This window comes from Falco naumanni, chromosome 9 (genome assembly GCF_017639655.2).
Source record: "Falco naumanni isolate bFalNau1 chromosome 9, bFalNau1.pat, whole genome shotgun sequence".
In the NCBI taxonomy this organism is placed as follows: domain Eukaryota; kingdom Metazoa; phylum Chordata; class Aves; order Falconiformes; family Falconidae; genus Falco; species Falco naumanni.
The window spans coordinates 6,591,394-6,609,655 of record NC_054062.1 but is presented as its reverse complement, the minus strand read 5'-3'; the positions used below and the strand labels follow the sequence as shown (position 1 = coordinate 6,609,655).

Sequence of the window (18,262 nt, the reverse complement as noted above, 5' to 3'; positions counted from 1 at the left end):
CCACCCACGCCTGGTCCCACGGCGCTGCCAGGGACGCCCTGCTGTGGGGCCCCGGGCACTGCTGCTGCCAGCCCGCAGCAGCACCAGCTGCCCGCGCATGGCCCGAGCCCCGCAGGGCTTCACACCCCACACCACCCGCCAGCCCCACCACCCACCCTGGAAGACGCCGAGTGTTGGTTGGGTACAGCCCCGGCAACCTCTGCCCACAGTGGGCTCCTGCACCCCCACCCTGTGAACCCCCTCCTGGGACCCTGCCCAACCTCGTCCCTCCCCAAGCACCCAGCCCTGGCAGCTGGCTCCAGTTATTATTTTTTATTTAAAACGGTCATTATTTTCACGTTTCATCTTGTTTCTTTTGCTAGCAATGTACAGGCTCCTCCAAGGCGTCCCCACCCCTCGGGGTGCCCCGTGCCCGGGGCCGTGCGTGGCACCGGCGCTGTGCCCACGGCTGGTGGCCAAGGACGTGCAGAGGGAGGCGAGGCCAGAAGCGGGGCCAAACTCAACAAAGCGAATAGTGTTAAGGCAGCGGCCACCCCCGTCCTGGGGCAGTGCCCTCCCACTGCCACCCTCGGGGTGTCCCCTGTGCCTGGGCAGCCCCCAGCCCAGGGCAGGCAGACCACCACGGCCACCCAGGCTGCGCGAGCATGCCGTGCCGGGGGCACAACAGCATCTCCACTGACCACTGGAAAGCCATGGGGACAGGGACAGTGGCATGGGGTGGGGTGGCGTGGCGTGGGTGGGGGCAGCTTGGTGGATGGGAGGGCTGCAAAGGGCTCTGTACCCGAAGTGCCAGAGCCCTATAAGAGCCCTGAGCAACAGGGCTGTGGGGCAGGTGTGGGGTGAGGACAAAGGGCACCATGCCCATGGGAGGGCACCATGCCCATGGGGTGCCACCACCGAGGTCACAGTTGGGGACCCAAACACATCATCATCCCCTCTCCTTCGTTGCAATAGGTTAACCCCAAACTGGCTTGTCACCCAGCGCCCACCTAGGGGAGGCAGAGTGTGCCCAGCAAGGGAGCAGGGGGCACCCCAGGTGGCAGCTGCCCACCCACAGGACCAGCCCGTTTCCAGTATGCCATTAAAAAAAATATGGTCTGAAAAATCTGAAAATAGAGCTTATCTCCCCCCCATTTTTTCCCCTATTGAAAATACTGTATATTGTATCACAATCTATAGCAGGTGGCATACAGGACTGGCAAGACCAGGGGGCACAGGGACAGTGGAGGGTCAGCTGCCACCTGGGTCTGCTCCTGCACCCAGGTGGGGCCCGGGCTGCCCCCACCCTGCCTCCCCACATGCTGTGCTGCCCCATGGCAGCGAGCTGGGCTGCCTGGTGCTGCCCGCTGGCTGGCAAGCAGGAGCTAGCCCAGGGCATCCAGCCAAGCCTGTGCCAGGGAGGCAGGAAGGGCAGCGGGGCAAACAGGGAGAGCCTGGCACTGGGTGCTCTCTGGCAAGGAGGGGAGACTGGGCACAGCCACCCTGGGGTGCTGCAAAAGCCTAGGGCATCCAGAGGGGGATGTGGTTGGGGTCAGCATCATGGGTCCTCCCAGCACTCTGCCTCTGGGCAGGGCTGCAGATCACGGAGAGCTGCAGGGTGCTGCTGAGATGCAGGTGCCAGCCATGGTCCCTGTGGGTAACGAGGCAGCAGGACCCTCTGCAGAAAGGAGGGGCACTGCTGGCCAAGGGGGTGCCCACTGCTGGCCCCAGTGACCCCACCAGCCCCCGGTGACACTACCGGCCCCACTGCCATAGTCTGTCCTCCCTTCACCCCCACCCCAGGCACCGCTGCCAGGTTGCACCAGCACCCAGCCAGGCCTGTCTCGTCCTCGTACCTCAAGGCCACCCCACTCCCAGCTTCAAAAGCCATCCTGGGGTGCAGCACCCCCCCTGCCAGTACCACCAGTGACCCAACAGTAAGAAACCAGTGCAGGTGGCTCCTGTAGAGAGCCAGACCCTGAACAATGACTGCCAGGGCAAGGGGGACAAGGAGGGGGACGTAGCAGAAAGGTGGCACAACTGCAGCAATGCCCTGTGGCGGGGGAAGCGGGCGGTGAGAGCAGGCAGGAGGCAGGGTGAGGGGCTCCGGGAGGAGGAACATGGTTGGGGGCAGAGGGGAGAAACAGCTGGTGCCAGCGTGTGAAATACCCTGTGAAATACCCCTCTGCCCCACCACGTGCCCCTCTGCCCACGTGGCAAGGCTGGGGGTGGCTGGACCCCTTGGGTGGCAGCAGCGTGGGTGGGCAGGGCACACCAGTGGGGCTGAGGCCCCCATCTCAGGCAGGTCCCTAGCAACATCCCATCAGTGCCAGAAATCAATCGTGGGTGAAGCACCAGAGCTCCTGCCCCCGTGGCACCAGACCCCGAGCTCCTCCCAGTGCCAAGGGTAAGCGCCAAGCCAGGGGTGATGGAAACAAGGCGAAAGCAGCCGTCCTTCCTCTGGCTTTGCCAGGGCCAGGCCTGGGGTGGTGCCAGTGCCAGGGTGGGAGGGTGCCCCCACAGCTGAGGGTCCCCAGGGCAGGTGCAACACGGGTGTCCAACCAAAGGCACCGTTCAAAGACCTTGTCTCTGCCACCAGGCGCACGGGGCTGGCAGCACTGTCAGCGAGCCGCATCCTTCTCTCTGCAGTCTCCATCTGTGGCACGTGCTGGCCTGGCGAACCGGGCGAGGACAGTGGCCCCCAGCACCACACAGTGACCACCCTGGAGCTGAAGGGGACAAAAGGCCACCCAGCGGGCAGTGGCTCGCAAGGTCCATCCAGGCTGGCGCCATACCCATCATGTCCTCCCTGGCACGTGCCTCTGGCCACAGCAGCTCCAGCAGCTCCACTCGACAGGGCGAAGGGAGGGGAGAAGCCAAAAGGGTTCGGTGGCTTCACAGCCAGGGGATGTGGCTGCCCCCAGGGTCTCAGCACAGCGTGTCCGTGTTGAATGAGAGCTGAGCCTGCAGGCATGGAGACAGGCAGGGCTCAGGCTGGGCAGGGGCTGCCTGCTCTGCCCAGCACCCCCACTGCTGCTGGGGCTGGGATCCAGCTTGGGGGGAGCCAGCACCCTTCCCCGAAAGCCTTCTGTGGTCCACCCCTGGCCCCACCACCTCCCCGTCCCTGGATGAGACCCAGCGCCGCGGCATCCAGCCCCAGTGCCCCGTGGTAGGGACACAGCTGGGATCAGGGACACCCAGATCTGGGAACAAGCTCTCACCCTCTCCTCCTCGAAGCTGATGAGGCCTTCGTCATCAGTCTCCAGGTCCTCCTGCTCCTCCACCACGAGGGCCCGCAGCTCCGTGGGGGCGGCCCGAGGGCGCAGCAGGCTCAGCACGCGCTCCAGGGGTGACTGCAGGGCACAGCTGGGGCTCGTCTCCTGCTGCTCCAGGTTGTCACTTTGCTTCTTGGCAAAATTCACAAACACCTGGGAGGAAGGGACAGGAGGCTGCAAGGGACCCACCCCCCAGCGCACCTACAGCCCCTGGCTGCCCCTCACCTGCCATCTGTGCCATCGGGGACAGGCTCCAGCACATCCCACTGGACTGTGGCCACCACCATGCCCCCCCACCTATCTCCACCTCCCAAAGGTGATTTCTGCCAGACACTTTGGCACGGCCACTCTCCCTGGGGACAAGCATCCAGCTGCCCACACCATCCCAGGTCTCACGTTGTCCAGTGTGGTCTGGCTGACAGAGTAGTCTTCTATGCCCAGCACGTCCACCACCTGCTCCATCTTGCTGAAGACCTGTGCCAGTGAGATCTGGTCCGACTTCAGCTGGTACTGAGCCTTGGTGTGGTGCCGCTCCTGCAGGGGACACAGAGGTGACAGCTGAGCCCACACTCCCAGACCCCTTCCCATCACCTGGTGGGGGACCCCACAGAGGTGCCCCTTGGGGGATGAAGGCTGCTTGCACCTCAAGGTGGGGACTTAGCAGGGGATGGCACCACCACCACAGAGAGCTCACCTTGAGGATGGCCTCGGGGAAGTTGCGGTTGAAGAACCTCACCACCTCCTTGACGTTGAGGCTGGACTTCGTGCGCACTGTGATCATGTAGCCGTCGCCAAACCTGCATGGGGACAAGGGACCCTGTGAGGACCTGCCCCCCCCCCCCCCCCCCCCCCCCCCCCCCGGGGAAGTACTGACCCCATGGAAGGTGACAACCCACCGGTACGGCGCTAGGATGCTCAAGTGAGCCCGTCCCCTGCCCACCCTCCAAAGCAGCACCCACACAAAGGACCAACATCTCGCTATGGGCGCCACATGGTCACCTTGCCATGGGGGCCCAGCCCCCTCCTGCCCCACAGCACACACAAGACCCCCACTGGGCTCTTACCGGTTCTTCAGGTGCTGGATGCTGCCAAGACACTTGAGCCTCCCGTTCACCATGATGGCCAGGCGGGTGCAGAGAGCCTCGCACTCCTCCATGCTGGGGAGACAGAGCAGGCTTCAGTGGGGTGGCATCGCGGGACAGTGCCAGGGGCCACAGCTGGGGCAGGTGGGGAGCCAAACTCCCCAGGGCATCACCTGGGTGCCGTGGCTCCATCAGCAGGGGTGGGAAAAGGAAACAGAGAGCCTCCCAGGCTCCCTCCGCTGCTCCCCACGCTCCTGCCAAATGTCATGCCCTGGGGAGCCCCCTCCCACCCACACAGCACCCCAGGTGCTCAGGGGCATCGTGGGCACAGCCAGAAGCCCCTCTGGACCTGTGAGATGTGAGCACCACGGAGCGACCAGTTTTGATGACATCCAGGATAAGGTTCCAGAGGAAGCGCCGTGCCTTGGGGTCCATCCCTGTGGTGGGCTCATCCTGGAAGAGGGACAGCACCCTCAGACATGCAAGCCCCTGGAGGGACCCTGCCACCCCCTTCCTGTCTTGAGCCTCAGGACACCATCCCACAGCCCAGGACACTGGTGGCAGAGCTGGGGGCAGGCAGCTCCTGCACAGGGTAATTTCTCCACCCTAGCCCAGTGTCAGCCCCAGGGACATGGTGGGTGGGAACAAGACCCCACGGGCAGGGTGCTGGAGCCCGGGGCGCACCAGGAAGATGAAGGCTGGGTATCCGATCAGCGCGATGGCTGTGGACAGCTTCCTCTTGTTGCCTCCGCTGTAGGTGCTGGCAGGCTTGTCAGCATACTTGGTCAGCTCCAACTTCTTCAGTGCCCACTTGACCACCTGCAAGGCACGGGGGGCTGCCATCACCCTACCAAGGCCATATGGCCAGCAGAGCTGGCAGCGGGCAAGCAGCTGGGCTCCGCAGCACAGCCCATTTGCCAAGGGGACCACAAGCAATGTGCTAGTCAGGGGAGCCCTATGGCAGCCCACAGGCACAGCCACGAGCATCGGGGGGTGCCTGCGAGTGCGTGTGCCTGGCCCCAGCACCCCACGTGGGTGCACCACTGGGGTGGCATTGCCATAAGGGTAGCAGCACTGGCTCAGGTCCCCGCTGGTGCCATCCCCGTGGCACAGTGCCAGCACATGCGTGCTGACAGTTGCCCACCCCGAGCCCTACCCGCTCCTCGTCTTTCCAGGGGATGCCGCGCAGGCGGGTGTAGAGCTCCAGGTGCTCCTGGGCCGTCAGCTCGTCAAAGAGTGCGTCAAATTGGGGGCAGTAGCCCAAGCTCTGCTGGACCTGCAGGAGCTCCTTCAGGATGCTGTGTGAGGTGCCATGGGGAGAAGAAATTGCTTTTTGGGAGCACCCCATTGCTCACCCCCCTTTCACATGCCTTTATACTGCAGCATCTTCTACCAGGTAACCCACAACAGGCACCCTTGGCCAAGAGCCGGTGTCACTTGCTGCCACCCCCCAGATGATGGCCAGCCCAGCATGACACAGGGCTGCAGCTTCCCATGGAGCCACACAGGCACACTCATGCTGCTTTGTCCTGGGAGGCCCCCAAGCAGACCCCAACCCATCCCCAGGACAGCAGGCAGCCCCCACCCCCCACCCAGCCCGTGCCCCCTGACCTGTGCCCATTAACGAAGGCCTCTCCGCCTGTGGTGCTCTCATCCCCCGTCAGCATCTTGAAGGTGGTCGTCTTGCCCGCGCCATTGACACCCAACAGCCCGAAGCACTCCCCAGGCCGCACACCCACGCACAGCCGGTCCACGGCCAGGATGCGCCCGATCTTGCGGGACTTGTACACCTGGTGGGGCAGGGGGTGGGGGCTTAGCCCACCACAAGGCACCTGGACCCTCAGCCCCGACCCACAGCCCTTGGGTGGGATGGCTCCGAGGGGTGTCCACGCAGCCCTGGCACATCCACCACCGCTGCCGCACCTTGGTGAGGTTTTCGATCTTCAGCATGTCGTTGTCAGCATCGCCGCGCAGGACACGGTGCCGCTCATTGGCCACGTCAATGTCGTCCTCGATGGGCTTGGTGGAGACAGGCAGCCGCCTTGGGAGGGCACACAGGGCAGGGTGGCGATGCAGGCCTGGGAGCCTCCTGCCCGCATCCCCGCTGAGGATGGGCAGGTCCCCAGCTCGCACCCACGGGAGGGGCAGCCTTGGGCTAAGGGGTCCCGACAACAAAGTGATTCCCTGTGGCCAGCCCCCCCGAGCCTGCCCCCCGCTCCCCAGCTGCACTCACTGGGGCTTCCGGAAGAAGTTGTACTGGCACATGATGGTGATGAAGAAGCCGACAAAACCTTCGATTGTCATGGCAACAAGCCCCCTGGTCACGATATCCCATTCGAAGGGCGATTTCATTTTATCGAACTGCCCTGAGTGGGAGGAAGAGGAGAGAGCGGCTGGGGACACCTTCCCATGGGGACAACCTGGTTGTACCTCTTGAGGCTGCCTGTAACAATGCCACTGTCCTACTCCTGTGTCCCCTCCCCTGCCCCAGCTGCCTGCGCTAGTCGGGGCTGGTCACAATAAGGCTTCCCATTCACAGCACGTGCGCTGGTGAAATCATCTTGCAACTGTTGAACCTCGGTAGGACAAATCAACCCAACTGAGAGGAGGTATGGGATGGATGTCAGATCCTGCCCCAGAATTGCCCTCCACGACGCCAGCAGCACCCAGGTTAGATACAGAAGCTACTTGAGAAGCAGAGAACAAGAGATTTTCAAGGGCGAGCTCAAGCTGCGAGTAGCCAAAGGCTCGTTTTGGCTGGGCAGTGCAGCCCTGCAAGCAAGAGACCACATCTGGAAGGAAAGAGCCCTTGCAGTCCCCCACCCCTCATGTCACAGTACAGCCCCACCACAGGCAGTGTGCAACAGCAGCAGAAACACGCGACACTGCCAGGGCTCACAGCCTCCTCTCGTTGTGGGACTGCTACTCTGGATGGCCCAAGGAACCACTTTTTGCAGCACCAGCACCACACCACGGCTGACCCTCAGGCACAGCTCTTCCTGAGCACTAGTCTCGTTCACACCCCCTGGCTTTTTGCTCCAGGTTGCTCCAGGCCTTGGGAAGCCCCACAGGGCAGGTGGATCCCTTCCAGCAGGGTCCCACCAGCAACGTGGTCCCCCCCAGCTCCACATGCCCTGGAGCAAGGGAGGGAACATGAGGCCATACCGATCTTGGCATAGTATTCATTAATGTATTCGTTGTAGGCCATCTCCATCAAGCCGTGGCCCAGGTTGTAGTTAGGGAATACAAGGAAGCAGCTCTTCAGGTAGCTGTTCACCACCTTCAGATCCTGTGGGGACGCACAGAGAGGACACAACCATCAGAAACATCCCTAAGGACTGTAAACACATGGTAGGATTGAGATCCCCACCAAGATACAGCCTGGTCAGGTCTCATAGCTGATCCTGCTGGGAGCAGGAGTCTGGAGCAGAGATCTCCTGAGGTCTCTCCCAGCCCAAGCTGTCCCACAGCCCGATGGCAGCTTCCCCCTTCCTGGTGGCCCCAGGCAGACCTGTGAATCCCATACCTTGTCATGCTCAAACAGCTGCAGCAGGAACGTGGCGACAGTGGCTGTGATGCCGATGAAGAGGTTGATGACGATGAGGAAGACGTAGGCAGAGCTGGGCACCTCGAACCAGAAGGAGGCAGGGTACATGATGGGGGTGATGGACCAGCTGGCAAGGTGAGCGACAGGAGCGCACATCAGCGTGGCAGGAGAGGCGCTGGGCAGCACCAGCCATTCAGCCTTGGGATCGCCCATCTCCCAGCCCCATCCTCTCCAGGCTCTCCCACCCCAGCCCTTGTAGCCCACCAGCCACTGGAGCTGCAGAACGTCAGCCAGATGGGTAGTCCCGAGGGCAGATCCCACCTGCATAGCCACAGTGGAGATGGGGCACTGGAGGGACCCACCAGCACACCCCGACCAGCCCTCTGAGCAACATACCCGTAGAGCAGGAAGAGGGAGAGGACGGCGGGGAAGTTGGTGGGAGAGGTGTAGGCCGGGAGGTCGAACACGAACAGGATGATGATGCAGCACGTGGCCGGCACCAGGTAGTTCAGCTGGGGAAGACAGAAACTCTGTGACTGCCCACCCACCCACCCGAGCCTGGGGGCTCGGCCAGTGGGGCCATGCGCCCTGCTTACCATGTCCCACACATAGTTGGCCAACCAGTAGATGACAGGGTCACAGCCGCTCACAAACTGCAGGTGTTTGGCCTTGGTGGCCTTTTCGGCCACCAGGAACACCACAAAGCTGGCTGGCACGAAGGACATAGCCACAATGATGAAGATGGCAATCACCACATCCGTGCCTTGCAGGCTGCATGGGGAGCAAGGAGGAGAGCAGGGACCCCATCACCCTCAGTTGCAGCACTGGTAAGGGCCACCCATCCTGGTATGGGACAGCTGCCGCGCACAGGGCGGCGCACATGGCACAGGGACCCTCACGTCACACCCACCCGGTCCCCCACCACACAGCCTGCAGGGCAGAAGCTTCAGCGTTCCCCTGCAAACCACAGTGAGGAGCTCCCTCCCTTCCATGGGACAGCCACCCTCCCTCAAACCCACCCCCTGGACCTACAGGTAATCCAAGGACAGGCTGGCGCTCGTCTTGTTCATGGGGTGGTTGGTGACTGTGATGCCTGCAGGAAAGCCCAAGAAGAAACATGGGAGCATGAAAGCTGGCTCAGGACAGACAATCTTGCCCCCAGCCTGCCCGGTCCTGGCTCTGAGTGGGAGGACAAGCTTCCTCCCTGCAGCTCTGCAGGAGCTGAGCTGTCTGAAGCAACCAGGCACCTCGAGGCCAAGCCCTCCCCCACCAGCTGGCAGAAAGCATCCTCAAACACATCACAAACCCGGGTGCCTTCAGGCAGCACTTTGGGATGTTCTGCCCCAGCCCAGACCTCAAAGAGATTTGCCGAGCCCAGACCTGTGACCCCCCCCCATTACCCCACTTGGTCCAAAGGGGGACACTGCACCTTAGATCCTGGTTGGACCATGCCCTAAAGCTGTTCCTGATGTGCTTCTGTCCTTAACCACCTTCAGGTTCTTACCATAGGCAGCAGGGTTGCCTTTGCTCTTGGGCAAGTTGGCTCGCAGGATGGCGTTGTTGAGAGCGTTGAGGTAGGTGGGCATGCTATGGTAGCCCTTGTTGTTGTAGAAGACCTGGAGGAGGAGAAGAGAAGAGTGGTGGGAGGTGGCAAGAGCTGGGCCCATGGCAGATGTACTGGAAGGGAGCAATGGGTGCGACAGCCACAGGGCAGGCTTCCTGGGCTCAGAGCTGCAGGGAGGGCAGGACACCCCTGACCACGCTGGTCCAGAAACGCTGGGGTGGGAGCTGCAAAAAGCCCCACGGGGCAAGACCCCCACCAGATTCCTCAGTGGAGAGCACTGCTGCAGCGCGGTGGGCAAGGGGTCCCGGCCACACAGACACTACTGGCTGGCCCCGTCTCCTCTCCACCCGTGCCATGGATGCCGCTGCCCACCCATCTCCCACGTGCCGTGGGGCGCAGCGCGGTCCCACCTGGGCCGTTCTCCGGACAGCGATCTTGCGAACCGTGGCAGGAGCCCGGACCCCAAAGGACGCCGGGATGGATTTCTGGATGTTGCCGAAGGTGAGGGCCCCATACCTGTGGGACAAGGCACCGCCAAGAGGCTGTGACCACCATCCTCTGCTGTCGGGAGCAGGGCTAGGCTTCAGCATGCTCCTGGCTCCCGTGAGCACCCCGGGCAGGTGTCCCCAAGTTCCTGGTCCCCCACCCCTGCTCCACGGCACAGGGCAGACCCCCCCCCCCGGCTTCTCTCTTGCCTGTGCAGCCGGAAGCGGTCCGAGGTGTAGAGCAGATACTCGGAGACATTGCGCCCTGTGATGTCTGCCAGGATGTCCCCCGTCACCACCTTCATCTGCGGGGGGTGGCCCCCCACACCGCTGGGGCAGGAGAAGCCGGTGCCCTGCATGGAGCACGTGCACTTGATGGGCTCATGGACAATGCGGGGCAGGGCAGGAGCCGAGGTCACGGTCTCTGAGGAGCAAAGAGGGCAGCTCACAGCCAGGCTCCTGCCTGCTCCGGCTGCCTGGGACAACGTGGGGGCAGGAGGTTGAGCCAAGGGGGCCTGGCGGGGAGGGAGGGAGAGCTCTGCCCTACGGCCAGAGTCTGGTCTGCAAGAGAGCTTGTGTGTCCTGGTGATTAGAGGGACCAAGAGATGGACACTGCAAAAAACTTTGGGTGGACAGAAACGATTCCGAGAGGGGGCATGAAGTGTGGCTGGAGAAGGGAATGGCTGGGGACCCAGTGAGGGTGACAAGGCTGGCCACAGGGCTCTCAATGGCGTCACCATCCTAGAGAGCTCCATCAGCACTGCTGGGGCTGAACAGGGAGCAGTGCTCGAAGACCAGCACCAGCTCTGAGTCCAAAGTTCAGCCCAGCGATGTGATGCTCTGCTGTGGCCAAACCGATGGGCACTTCCAGGGGTCCCTGGAGCTGCTTCTGCCATGGAGAGACAATCTCCCTGCTAGAGATGAATCCCAGGCCCGGACGTACTCAAGCACCAAGCACAGATGATACCTTTGATGGCAGAGGAGAAGGTTGTGGAGTTCCAGGCATGGAGCAGCTCCTCATCCACGGAGATGGGGTAGTCAGAGGGAGCCGGGGATGGAGGCGGCGGCACGAAGTTGGAGAGCGGTAGGCCCTGGGTGAAGGAGTCGATGCACATGGCATCAAAGTACTTGGCCGCCAGCATCTTGGACTCGTTGCTGTTGAGGTTGAGGGTCTGCATGGGCTGGTCCAGCGTGTTGTTGAAGGCAGTCTTGAGCACGCAGGTAGCCCCCACACCAGAGGGCAGGTGGAAGGTGTTCACCAGCTGCTGGGGGCTGGCGTCAGGAGACAGCCTGAGGCTGTGGGGAGAGAAGTAGGTGAGGAGGAGCAAGGGGCAGGAAACGTGAGTCTCATCACCTTGGCCATCTTCTGCTGGGACCTCCCTGAAGCCTTGGCACTTCTTATGGCTGGACAGGCACAGACAGTCCATGCCTGACACGAGCTGAGCTGCCAACTGCAGCCAGCGTCAGGGCTGGTACCCCCACCAGAGACATTCTGGGGAGGATGGAGGCTGCTTTGCAAGGTGACGTGGTGCCAGCCAGACCGCTCCAAGCCTGAGCCAGCCCTGGCACCAGCCCCGCTGTGGACTGCCCTCCCTGCTGCCCCCCCACTGCAGTCCCAGGGATGGAGACAGGAACAGGGATGGGGGATGGGACACGGGATGCTGGTCACCAGCAAGCGGCAGCTCTCACCGGTACTCACGCCGCTCCTCATTGGCATAAGGAATGAAGTTGCCCTTGGGCTGGGTGTAGTTGTGGTACTGCGATGGTGAGAGGATGAGTGGTGGCAGGTCACCTGTGGGGAGAAGGACAGGAACCTGCTCACACCCACAGCACCGCCGCGTAGAGACGGACTGATGAGCACCTGTGAGCCTTGTCCTTGTCCTCCCCCCAGCCAGTGTCCCCACTGGCCACACCGGGGCAAGCAGAAAGGGTCACCAGTAGCCCCAGCAGGCGGGTGGTTCACACACACCTATTTCGGGCACAGAGAGTGCCACCGTCATGGCCACACAGACGAAGAAGGCGGGCAGGAGGATCTGGGAGAAGAGGGCCTTGGTGTTGCGCTTGGCGCAGTGGAAGCGTTTGACGATCAGCCCGTGGAACTGCCGCAGCTTCAGCCATGAGCCCTCCAGCTTGAAGCTCCCCTGCCCAGCCAGGTCCTGGTCTTCTGCCTCCACCTCTGCCTCTTGCTCTGGGAGGGGAAAAGGACATCAGCCCCCAGCACGGCTGCTCCTGCACCCGCCTTGGCCCCCAGGGAGCCGAGCTGGGCACCAAGCTGGGCGCAGCAGCCCCAAAGGACAGGGCAGCACCCAACCCCGACGGCCAGCGAGCCGCAGCACACCGTGGTGTGAAACAGGGCAGCTGGCTGGTGGGTTCCTCTTGGCCCAAAACAGGAAATTTAGACAATAGTTCTAAAGAAACAACCTAAACTGGTGCTTTTTGGCAGAACCCCTCCATTTTCCCCATCGATTCTCCCAGCAGGTGAGGGGTGAGCGCAGGCAGGGATGGGTTGGTGGTGGGGGGACCCGGCAAGGCAGCAGGCACCAAGCTGGGGGCTCAGGGAGCTCTGCCTCCCCCAACCCAACCCACAGTGCTCAGAGCAGCCCTGCCCAGGGAGGCAGTGGGTGGCGCATCCCTGAATTAATCACGGTAAGAGCTGCTGAAATAACCCAGAAAAAAAATCTGTGAATAAAAAAGCAGCCTCAGGGCGCCTGCCTGCACCCTCCGTCCTCCAGCAATCCCAGTATCTGGGTCGGGAGAGCCCCAGGCCTGGGCCAGGGTATGGAGGGCAAAGCCACCAGCTGGAAGACAACTCTGTGCCCAAGGGCCAAGAGGAGACAACCCGACCGGGTGCCAGCGTGGGGAGGGAGCACGTTAGTGGGGCGAGTCTGCAAGGTGGCACTCGTGGGATCCGAGGGAGGCAAACGGCAGAGCTAACGCCGGCTGCGCCTCTGGCTCCGCGTCTCAGCATGGGACCCTCCCACACAGACCCTGCCAGTTTGGGGTGCAAACTGGTGGAAGCACCCATTCCCAGCCCTCCCACGCAAGCTGCGGTTCTCTGGGTGCAGCATCAGTGGATACATCATCAGACCCCCCACGGGGTCTGGCCCCAGGAGCACAGCCCCCCATCCCACACACCCCCACGTGCCCTGCCCAGGTGCAGGGACAGGCACTGGCACTGCCCCTGCCCCGGCCACCCTCCGTGTCCCAGCCAAGCGCCTCCCCCGGCCCCTGCCGCTGCTGGCCGGGCACCGGCGGCACGAACCTTGCAGACTGATGTTATCGGGGTCCTGCCGGTTATCGAACAGGGGCGCATAATCCCCAAAGAATTCGGAATAAGCCCCACCTTCGTCGCCCCGCACGGAGCCCACCGAGGAGGCTGAGCGCAGGGATGCCTGCGACTGCGCCAGCTTGGAGCAGGTCACCAAGTTGCTGAGCTCCACCTCGGGTTTCTCCAGCACAGCCGCTTCGGCCGGGGCCTCCCCGTTGACCTCAGGCTTCAGGTCCAGCTCAGGGGCAGGTGGCTGCAGGGTGTCCTTCTTGGACTCCTTCATGTCTGAAAGGAGAAGCGGGGTTGCCACCAGCTATGCCACCTTTCACTGCAGCATGGCACGGAGTGGGGACAGATCTGCTCTGCAAACCCAGAGTGCAGCAGACTGGCTGCCCTTGGCTGGGGTGGGCTCTGCTCAAGACCTCTCTCCCCTTGGGACTCCTGCAGCCACACAGAAAGGGGAGAGGAGCCCCCAAAAAGGCACACAGCTCCCTGCCAGCCCCCAACAGCACCACATGCCCTCCCAACGCTCGTACCCACATCGCTGTTCTCCAGAGACTGGTCCTCCTCAGACACCTTCAGGAAGACCTCCTCCAGCGTGGTGTCCATCAGCCCAAAACTGGTGAGGTCCAGCTCCTCCAAGCTCTGCTCCAAGTGCTGCCGAGGCAGAGTGCCACATGAGAAGGGCAGGAGGTGCCCCACACTGTGACGTCCCCCCACAACCGCCTGCCTGCCCACCCCACCAGCCCCCACGGGTACCTGGAAGAGCCTCTCAAAGCAGCCTTTCTTGACGGCCTCGCTGGGTAGAATGTAGGAGAGCTCAGTGTTGGTGTCCGAGATGAGGAGGCAGGAGGCCACGTATTTCTTGATGAACTGGGAGACGCGAGGCTCAGAGCAGGGGCTGACGGAGGAGTGGGCTGGGGGGCTGTGTGGCTGGCCGGGCTCTGTGGCAGAGGGGGAGCACTGGTCAGCCGCTTCGCCCCTGGCCTCCCACCAGGACCCACCACGTCCACACTACATCACAACGCTGCAGGGGCTCCTCCAGCCTCCATCATGGGGTGCTGGTGGCTTCCTGGCCACCCTGCCCTGCCTGGGGACAGTGCTCTGTGCCACAGCCCGCACTGGACAACTCGGTGGGCAGCCCACGGGCTGGACAGAACCAGCACCTGGAGGCAAATGCCACCACACAGGGTCTAACCTGGGACTCTCATGGGAGAGGTCAAGGCTGAGCCATGCCACCTCCTACACCTCTGTCCCGTCCCTCTCTGTCCTCCATGTGGCTAAGGAAACTTGAGAGTGGGAGCACTGGGGTGTTGACCTCTTGTTCCTTTCCTGGGCTGAAGAAGGGCTGTTCCCACCTACTCCTCTAAACACAGGGTCCCACCGCCCTCCAGACCTGTGCCATTCCTGACGTCAGACTGCTTCTTCACCACTGTCAGCTTGTAGCCATCACCGTAGGTGCTCTTGAGGAAAAGGGGGGAGCCACAGCACTTGAGCTTGCCATGGGAGATGATGGCGATGCGGTCACCCAGCAGGTCAGCCTCATCCATGTGGTGCGTGGAGAGCAGGATGGTCCTCCCTGACGGTGGCACAGAGCCTCAGTGGAGAGGCCAGGGCCACCAGCAGCCAGAGGAGCAATGCTGGGCTCTGCCCACCTCTGCTTACCTGTCTTGTACTTGAGGATGAGGTCCCAGATGGCCCTGCGAGCGTACGGGTCCACACCGGCTGTGGGCTCATCCAAGATCACAGCCCGTGACCCACCCACAAAGGCGATGGCCACCGACAGCTTCCTCTTCATGCCTCCCGAGAGCGTCTGCACCAAGGAGTGGCGTTTGTTGGAGAGCTCCAGGTCCTCGATCATCCTGGGGACAGGAGAGAAACACCAGGGATGCCAGGGGGCCATACTGGCACCTACTGTCACATACTGTGACACCTCTTCCCTGCATGGTACCTACAGCCCTCGGCTGCTGGGACAGCCCAGTTGCAGCCAGGCTACAGAAGCATCTTCTGCTGGCTTCCACAGCCTGGTACCTCAAGTTTTGGGAAATGCTTGGTGAAGCTGCTCCAGGGGACATCTTTGCTACCAGGTCACCCACCAAGGCTCAGCCAGCAGGAAGGGGACCCACTCAGGCAAAAGGCACAGACAGGGCAAAAGGAGTTGGAGGGTGCCTACTTGTCCATCTCCTTGCGGATCTCCTCCTCCGCCATGCTCTTGAGCTGTGAGTAGAACCAGAGGTGCTCCTCCACCGTCAGTCTGTCAAAGAGCACGTTGTGCTGGGGACACATGCCGAGGTTCTTCCGGATCTCATCCATCTCTGTCCGGATATCGTGGCCATAGATGGTAGCCGAGCCCGAGGTCGGAGGGAACAAGCCAGTGAGGATGGACCTGGATGGATGGACAAAGGCAACCATGTGAGGGACCTCACATTCCTCCATCTGGTCCCAATCCCAACCACCACCTCCAGGAGCACCTGCTGAGCCCCAGGCAGAGAAATGCCAGTACAGGTCCATGTGCCTGCTGCCTGTCCCCCTTTGTGCCAACCCCACAGCCACACTGCTGTCTTCTGGGCATGGCACCAGCTGCCACAGGGCCCTGCAAGGACATCTTGCAGCCCCTTCCCCACTCACTACAGCTGGCCAGGAGGACACAGCCCACGTCCACCCTGAGAGGCACTCACATGGTGGTGGTTTTGCCTGCGCCATTGTGCCCCAGGAAGGACACCACCTGGTTCTCGTAGAGGTTGAGGCTCAGCTTGTTCAGCGCCAGCTTCTTGTCCGTCTTGTAGACCTTGGTGAGCTTGTCAATGCAGACAACCAAGGGGAGGTGGGTCGGCTCCTCCTCGATGCCCCGTGTCTCCTCTGCCACAAGAGTGGGATGGTGAGGAGCTGGGAGGTGGAGGGGGGCTCTCCAGCGGGTGAACCTCCCCACCTCCATCCCACTGTGGCTGTGCTGGCTCGTGGTCCCTTCCCCTCTGCTTCTCACCAGCTTCCCCTGTCCCACCCCACGGGCAGCAGCTCCCGGACAGGCAGCAGTGCCCAGCCCAGTATCCTGCCCTGACAAGGGAACAGAGGACACATGGAGGTCCATGGTCACAAGACCCCACGGCAGAGCCAGGGCCATCCCAGTGCCACCCACTGCTGCCCGTCTGCCCTCACCCAGCCTTCGGCTCTCCATGGCACAGGCCTGATCCTCCTCCATGATGCTGAGGCGGGTGGTGCGGGACCAGGGCCAGGTCCACTCCCAGGTCTCCACTCGCCCGTTGCCCAGCCAGTAGGACTTCTGGAAGGGGAAGTACCAGGGCCGTGGCAAGCCGAACATGCCTGCAATCACATCCCCTATGGAGTCAGGGTCAATCCCGCACCCGTACCCCACAGGGAAGCCAGCTGAGGGCCAGGGCAGAGCTTGGCACGGGTACGGGCATGGGCTTGGAGGTTTCCCCAGCTCAGGGACATCGCTGCGGGGGTGGGGGGTGCTGCAGGCGTCCTGGCGAGGTGGGCTCAGGGCAACGCTGCTGGGCTGTGCAAGGAACCAAAGTCCTTTGGGCTGGGTCTGGCTCAGGCTTTGGTTTTACTAGGAAAGCAAAGGAAGCAGGAGAGCCTCCTGCCCAGGCGGCCAGCGAGGGGGAAGAGTGCTCCAGCCGTGGACACTTGGATTTGCTACAGCTGGCCGGCAAACTGAGACATGCAACTGAAGATCTCCAAGTGATCTGCTGGTGTCACCAGTGGGTCAGGGCATGCGGGAACGTGACCCTAACAGGACACACACGGGGGACCCTGAAGGCACATTGTACCAAACCCCACCACGTCAGGGCTGAGCACCGCCAGGAACCAGCAGCATCTCCAGGGAGGAGGCTCCCGTAAGACCAGAGGTGCCCTCATGCCACACATACCCGGGTGCACGGCCTCGATGTACCACGTAAGCACCCCGTACACTACGGCATCCACAATCAGCATCATCATAGACAGCAGGAGGTTGAAGTCATCTCCTTCCACGGGCGACTGGCTGAAGGTGTGCCACTGGATGCCCACACCGGCCACCTCATACAGAGCAAAGTACTTGGAGCCCAGCCCAAAGGCTGTGGTGGACATGAGGGACTGTGGAGAGGTGGAGGGAACGGAATGGGATGTCACCAGGAACCACTGGCCAGCTCCAGAGGAACAGGTTAGGGTGAATTCCTACCCAGTGCTGCCCCACCCAGCCCCATGGAGATGTTCCCTGCCCCGGAAGGCACCAAACCCTCCGGAGATGCCTCCAAAGCCCCATGGGGAGCTGGTTCATACAGGGAGAGGTTTGCTCAGGGCTTGGTGACAGCATGGTGGCCCGTGTACTGGACATGGGGTGCCCGAGGCAAACCTGGGGCCAAGCACCTCCCCAGCAGCCGCAGCCAACTCACCGCGATGCACTTCTCAAAGGCTGTGATCTTGTCATGTGCCACCTCCTCCCGGATGGCCACGTACATGTAAGGCACGTAGCTGAGGAAATAGATGATGCCACCGCAGGCAGAGGCCAGCTTGGCCTTGGAGTAGAGCACCGACACCAGGAAGCTGCAGGGAGGACAGCGTCACCTCTGATACTACCCCAACAGGGCTTTCCCCCCACCATCCTATTTTGATGGCATTGAGGTGATAAACTGGATCCTCAAATCAGCTGGCTGGAGGAGCCTGTGCCCCTCCACCACCCCTTGCCCACACAGCTCCCAGCACCCTCGCCCCACGGCACAAGGACCCCGGTGCTGGCCATGCCCCCTCACCACGCAGAGGGGACCAGGCAGCTCACCAGAACATGATGGTGGCTACTGCATAGATGGCAAGAAAGAGCCAGATGATGAGGACATCGCTGTGCATCAGGACCTTGCCATACTTCAGGATGGCGGTGAGTGCTGTGACCGAGATGGATAGCTGGACGAAGCCGGTGATGAACCAAGCCACCCAATGCACTGCGTTGTTCAAGCCCATCATCTTCATCACCTGTGAAGCCAAAACTTCTCAGCAGGGCTGTCCCCTACCCTGCACATCCCTGCTGCCTCACTCGCTGGGGCTGAGGGAGCAGTGGGCAGCACAC

General features: G+C 62.3%; 1 protein-coding gene across 4 annotated transcripts in view; it reads right to left on the bottom strand.

Moving 5' to 3' along the window:
* Positions 1-297: 297 nt before the first annotated feature.
* The window catches only part of ABCA2 (ATP binding cassette subfamily A member 2), a 34,015-nt gene continuing 16,050 nt past the window's right edge, over positions 298-18,262 (bottom strand). For 3 of the 4 annotated variants that reach the window (XM_040606861.1, XM_040606865.1, XM_040606862.1), the window contains 33 exons: positions 17,978-18,168; positions 17,595-17,745; positions 17,091-17,295; positions 16,357-16,521; positions 15,879-16,059; positions 15,374-15,586; positions 14,866-15,062; positions 14,597-14,779; positions 13,960-14,144; positions 13,737-13,857; positions 13,195-13,485; positions 11,902-12,120; positions 11,622-11,724; positions 10,900-11,228; positions 10,143-10,356; positions 9,858-9,963; positions 9,388-9,499; positions 8,916-8,976; positions 8,480-8,654; positions 8,280-8,395; positions 7,863-8,010; positions 7,502-7,625; positions 6,570-6,702; positions 6,260-6,377; positions 5,948-6,126; positions 5,493-5,634; positions 5,021-5,155; positions 4,686-4,789; positions 4,319-4,411; positions 3,949-4,051; positions 3,651-3,788; positions 3,201-3,407; positions 298-2,943 (listed from right to left, as the gene is read on the bottom strand). In XM_040606861.1, the coding sequence (XP_040462795.1) occupies positions 2,908-2,943; positions 3,201-3,407; positions 3,651-3,788; positions 3,949-4,051; positions 4,319-4,411; positions 4,686-4,789; positions 5,021-5,155; positions 5,493-5,634; positions 5,948-6,126; positions 6,260-6,377; positions 6,570-6,702; positions 7,502-7,625; positions 7,863-8,010; positions 8,280-8,395; positions 8,480-8,654; positions 8,916-8,976; positions 9,388-9,499; positions 9,858-9,963; positions 10,143-10,356; positions 10,900-11,228; positions 11,622-11,724; positions 11,902-12,120; positions 13,195-13,485; positions 13,737-13,857; positions 13,960-14,144; positions 14,597-14,779; positions 14,866-15,062; positions 15,374-15,586; positions 15,879-16,059; positions 16,357-16,521; positions 17,091-17,295; positions 17,595-17,745; positions 17,978-18,168 (5,178 nt within the window). In that variant the 3' untranslated portion in view covers positions 298-2,907. The remainder of the gene's footprint in view (positions 2,944-3,200; positions 3,408-3,650; positions 3,789-3,948; positions 4,052-4,318; positions 4,412-4,685; positions 4,790-5,020; positions 5,156-5,492; positions 5,635-5,947; positions 6,127-6,259; positions 6,378-6,569; positions 6,703-7,501; positions 7,626-7,862; positions 8,011-8,279; positions 8,396-8,479; positions 8,655-8,915; positions 8,977-9,387; positions 9,500-9,857; positions 9,964-10,142; positions 10,357-10,899; positions 11,229-11,621; positions 11,725-11,901; positions 12,121-13,194; positions 13,486-13,736; positions 13,858-13,959; positions 14,145-14,596; positions 14,780-14,865; positions 15,063-15,373; positions 15,587-15,878; positions 16,060-16,356; positions 16,522-17,090; positions 17,296-17,594; positions 17,746-17,977; positions 18,169-18,262) is intronic. The other variant, XM_040606863.1, reaches the window with a different exon arrangement.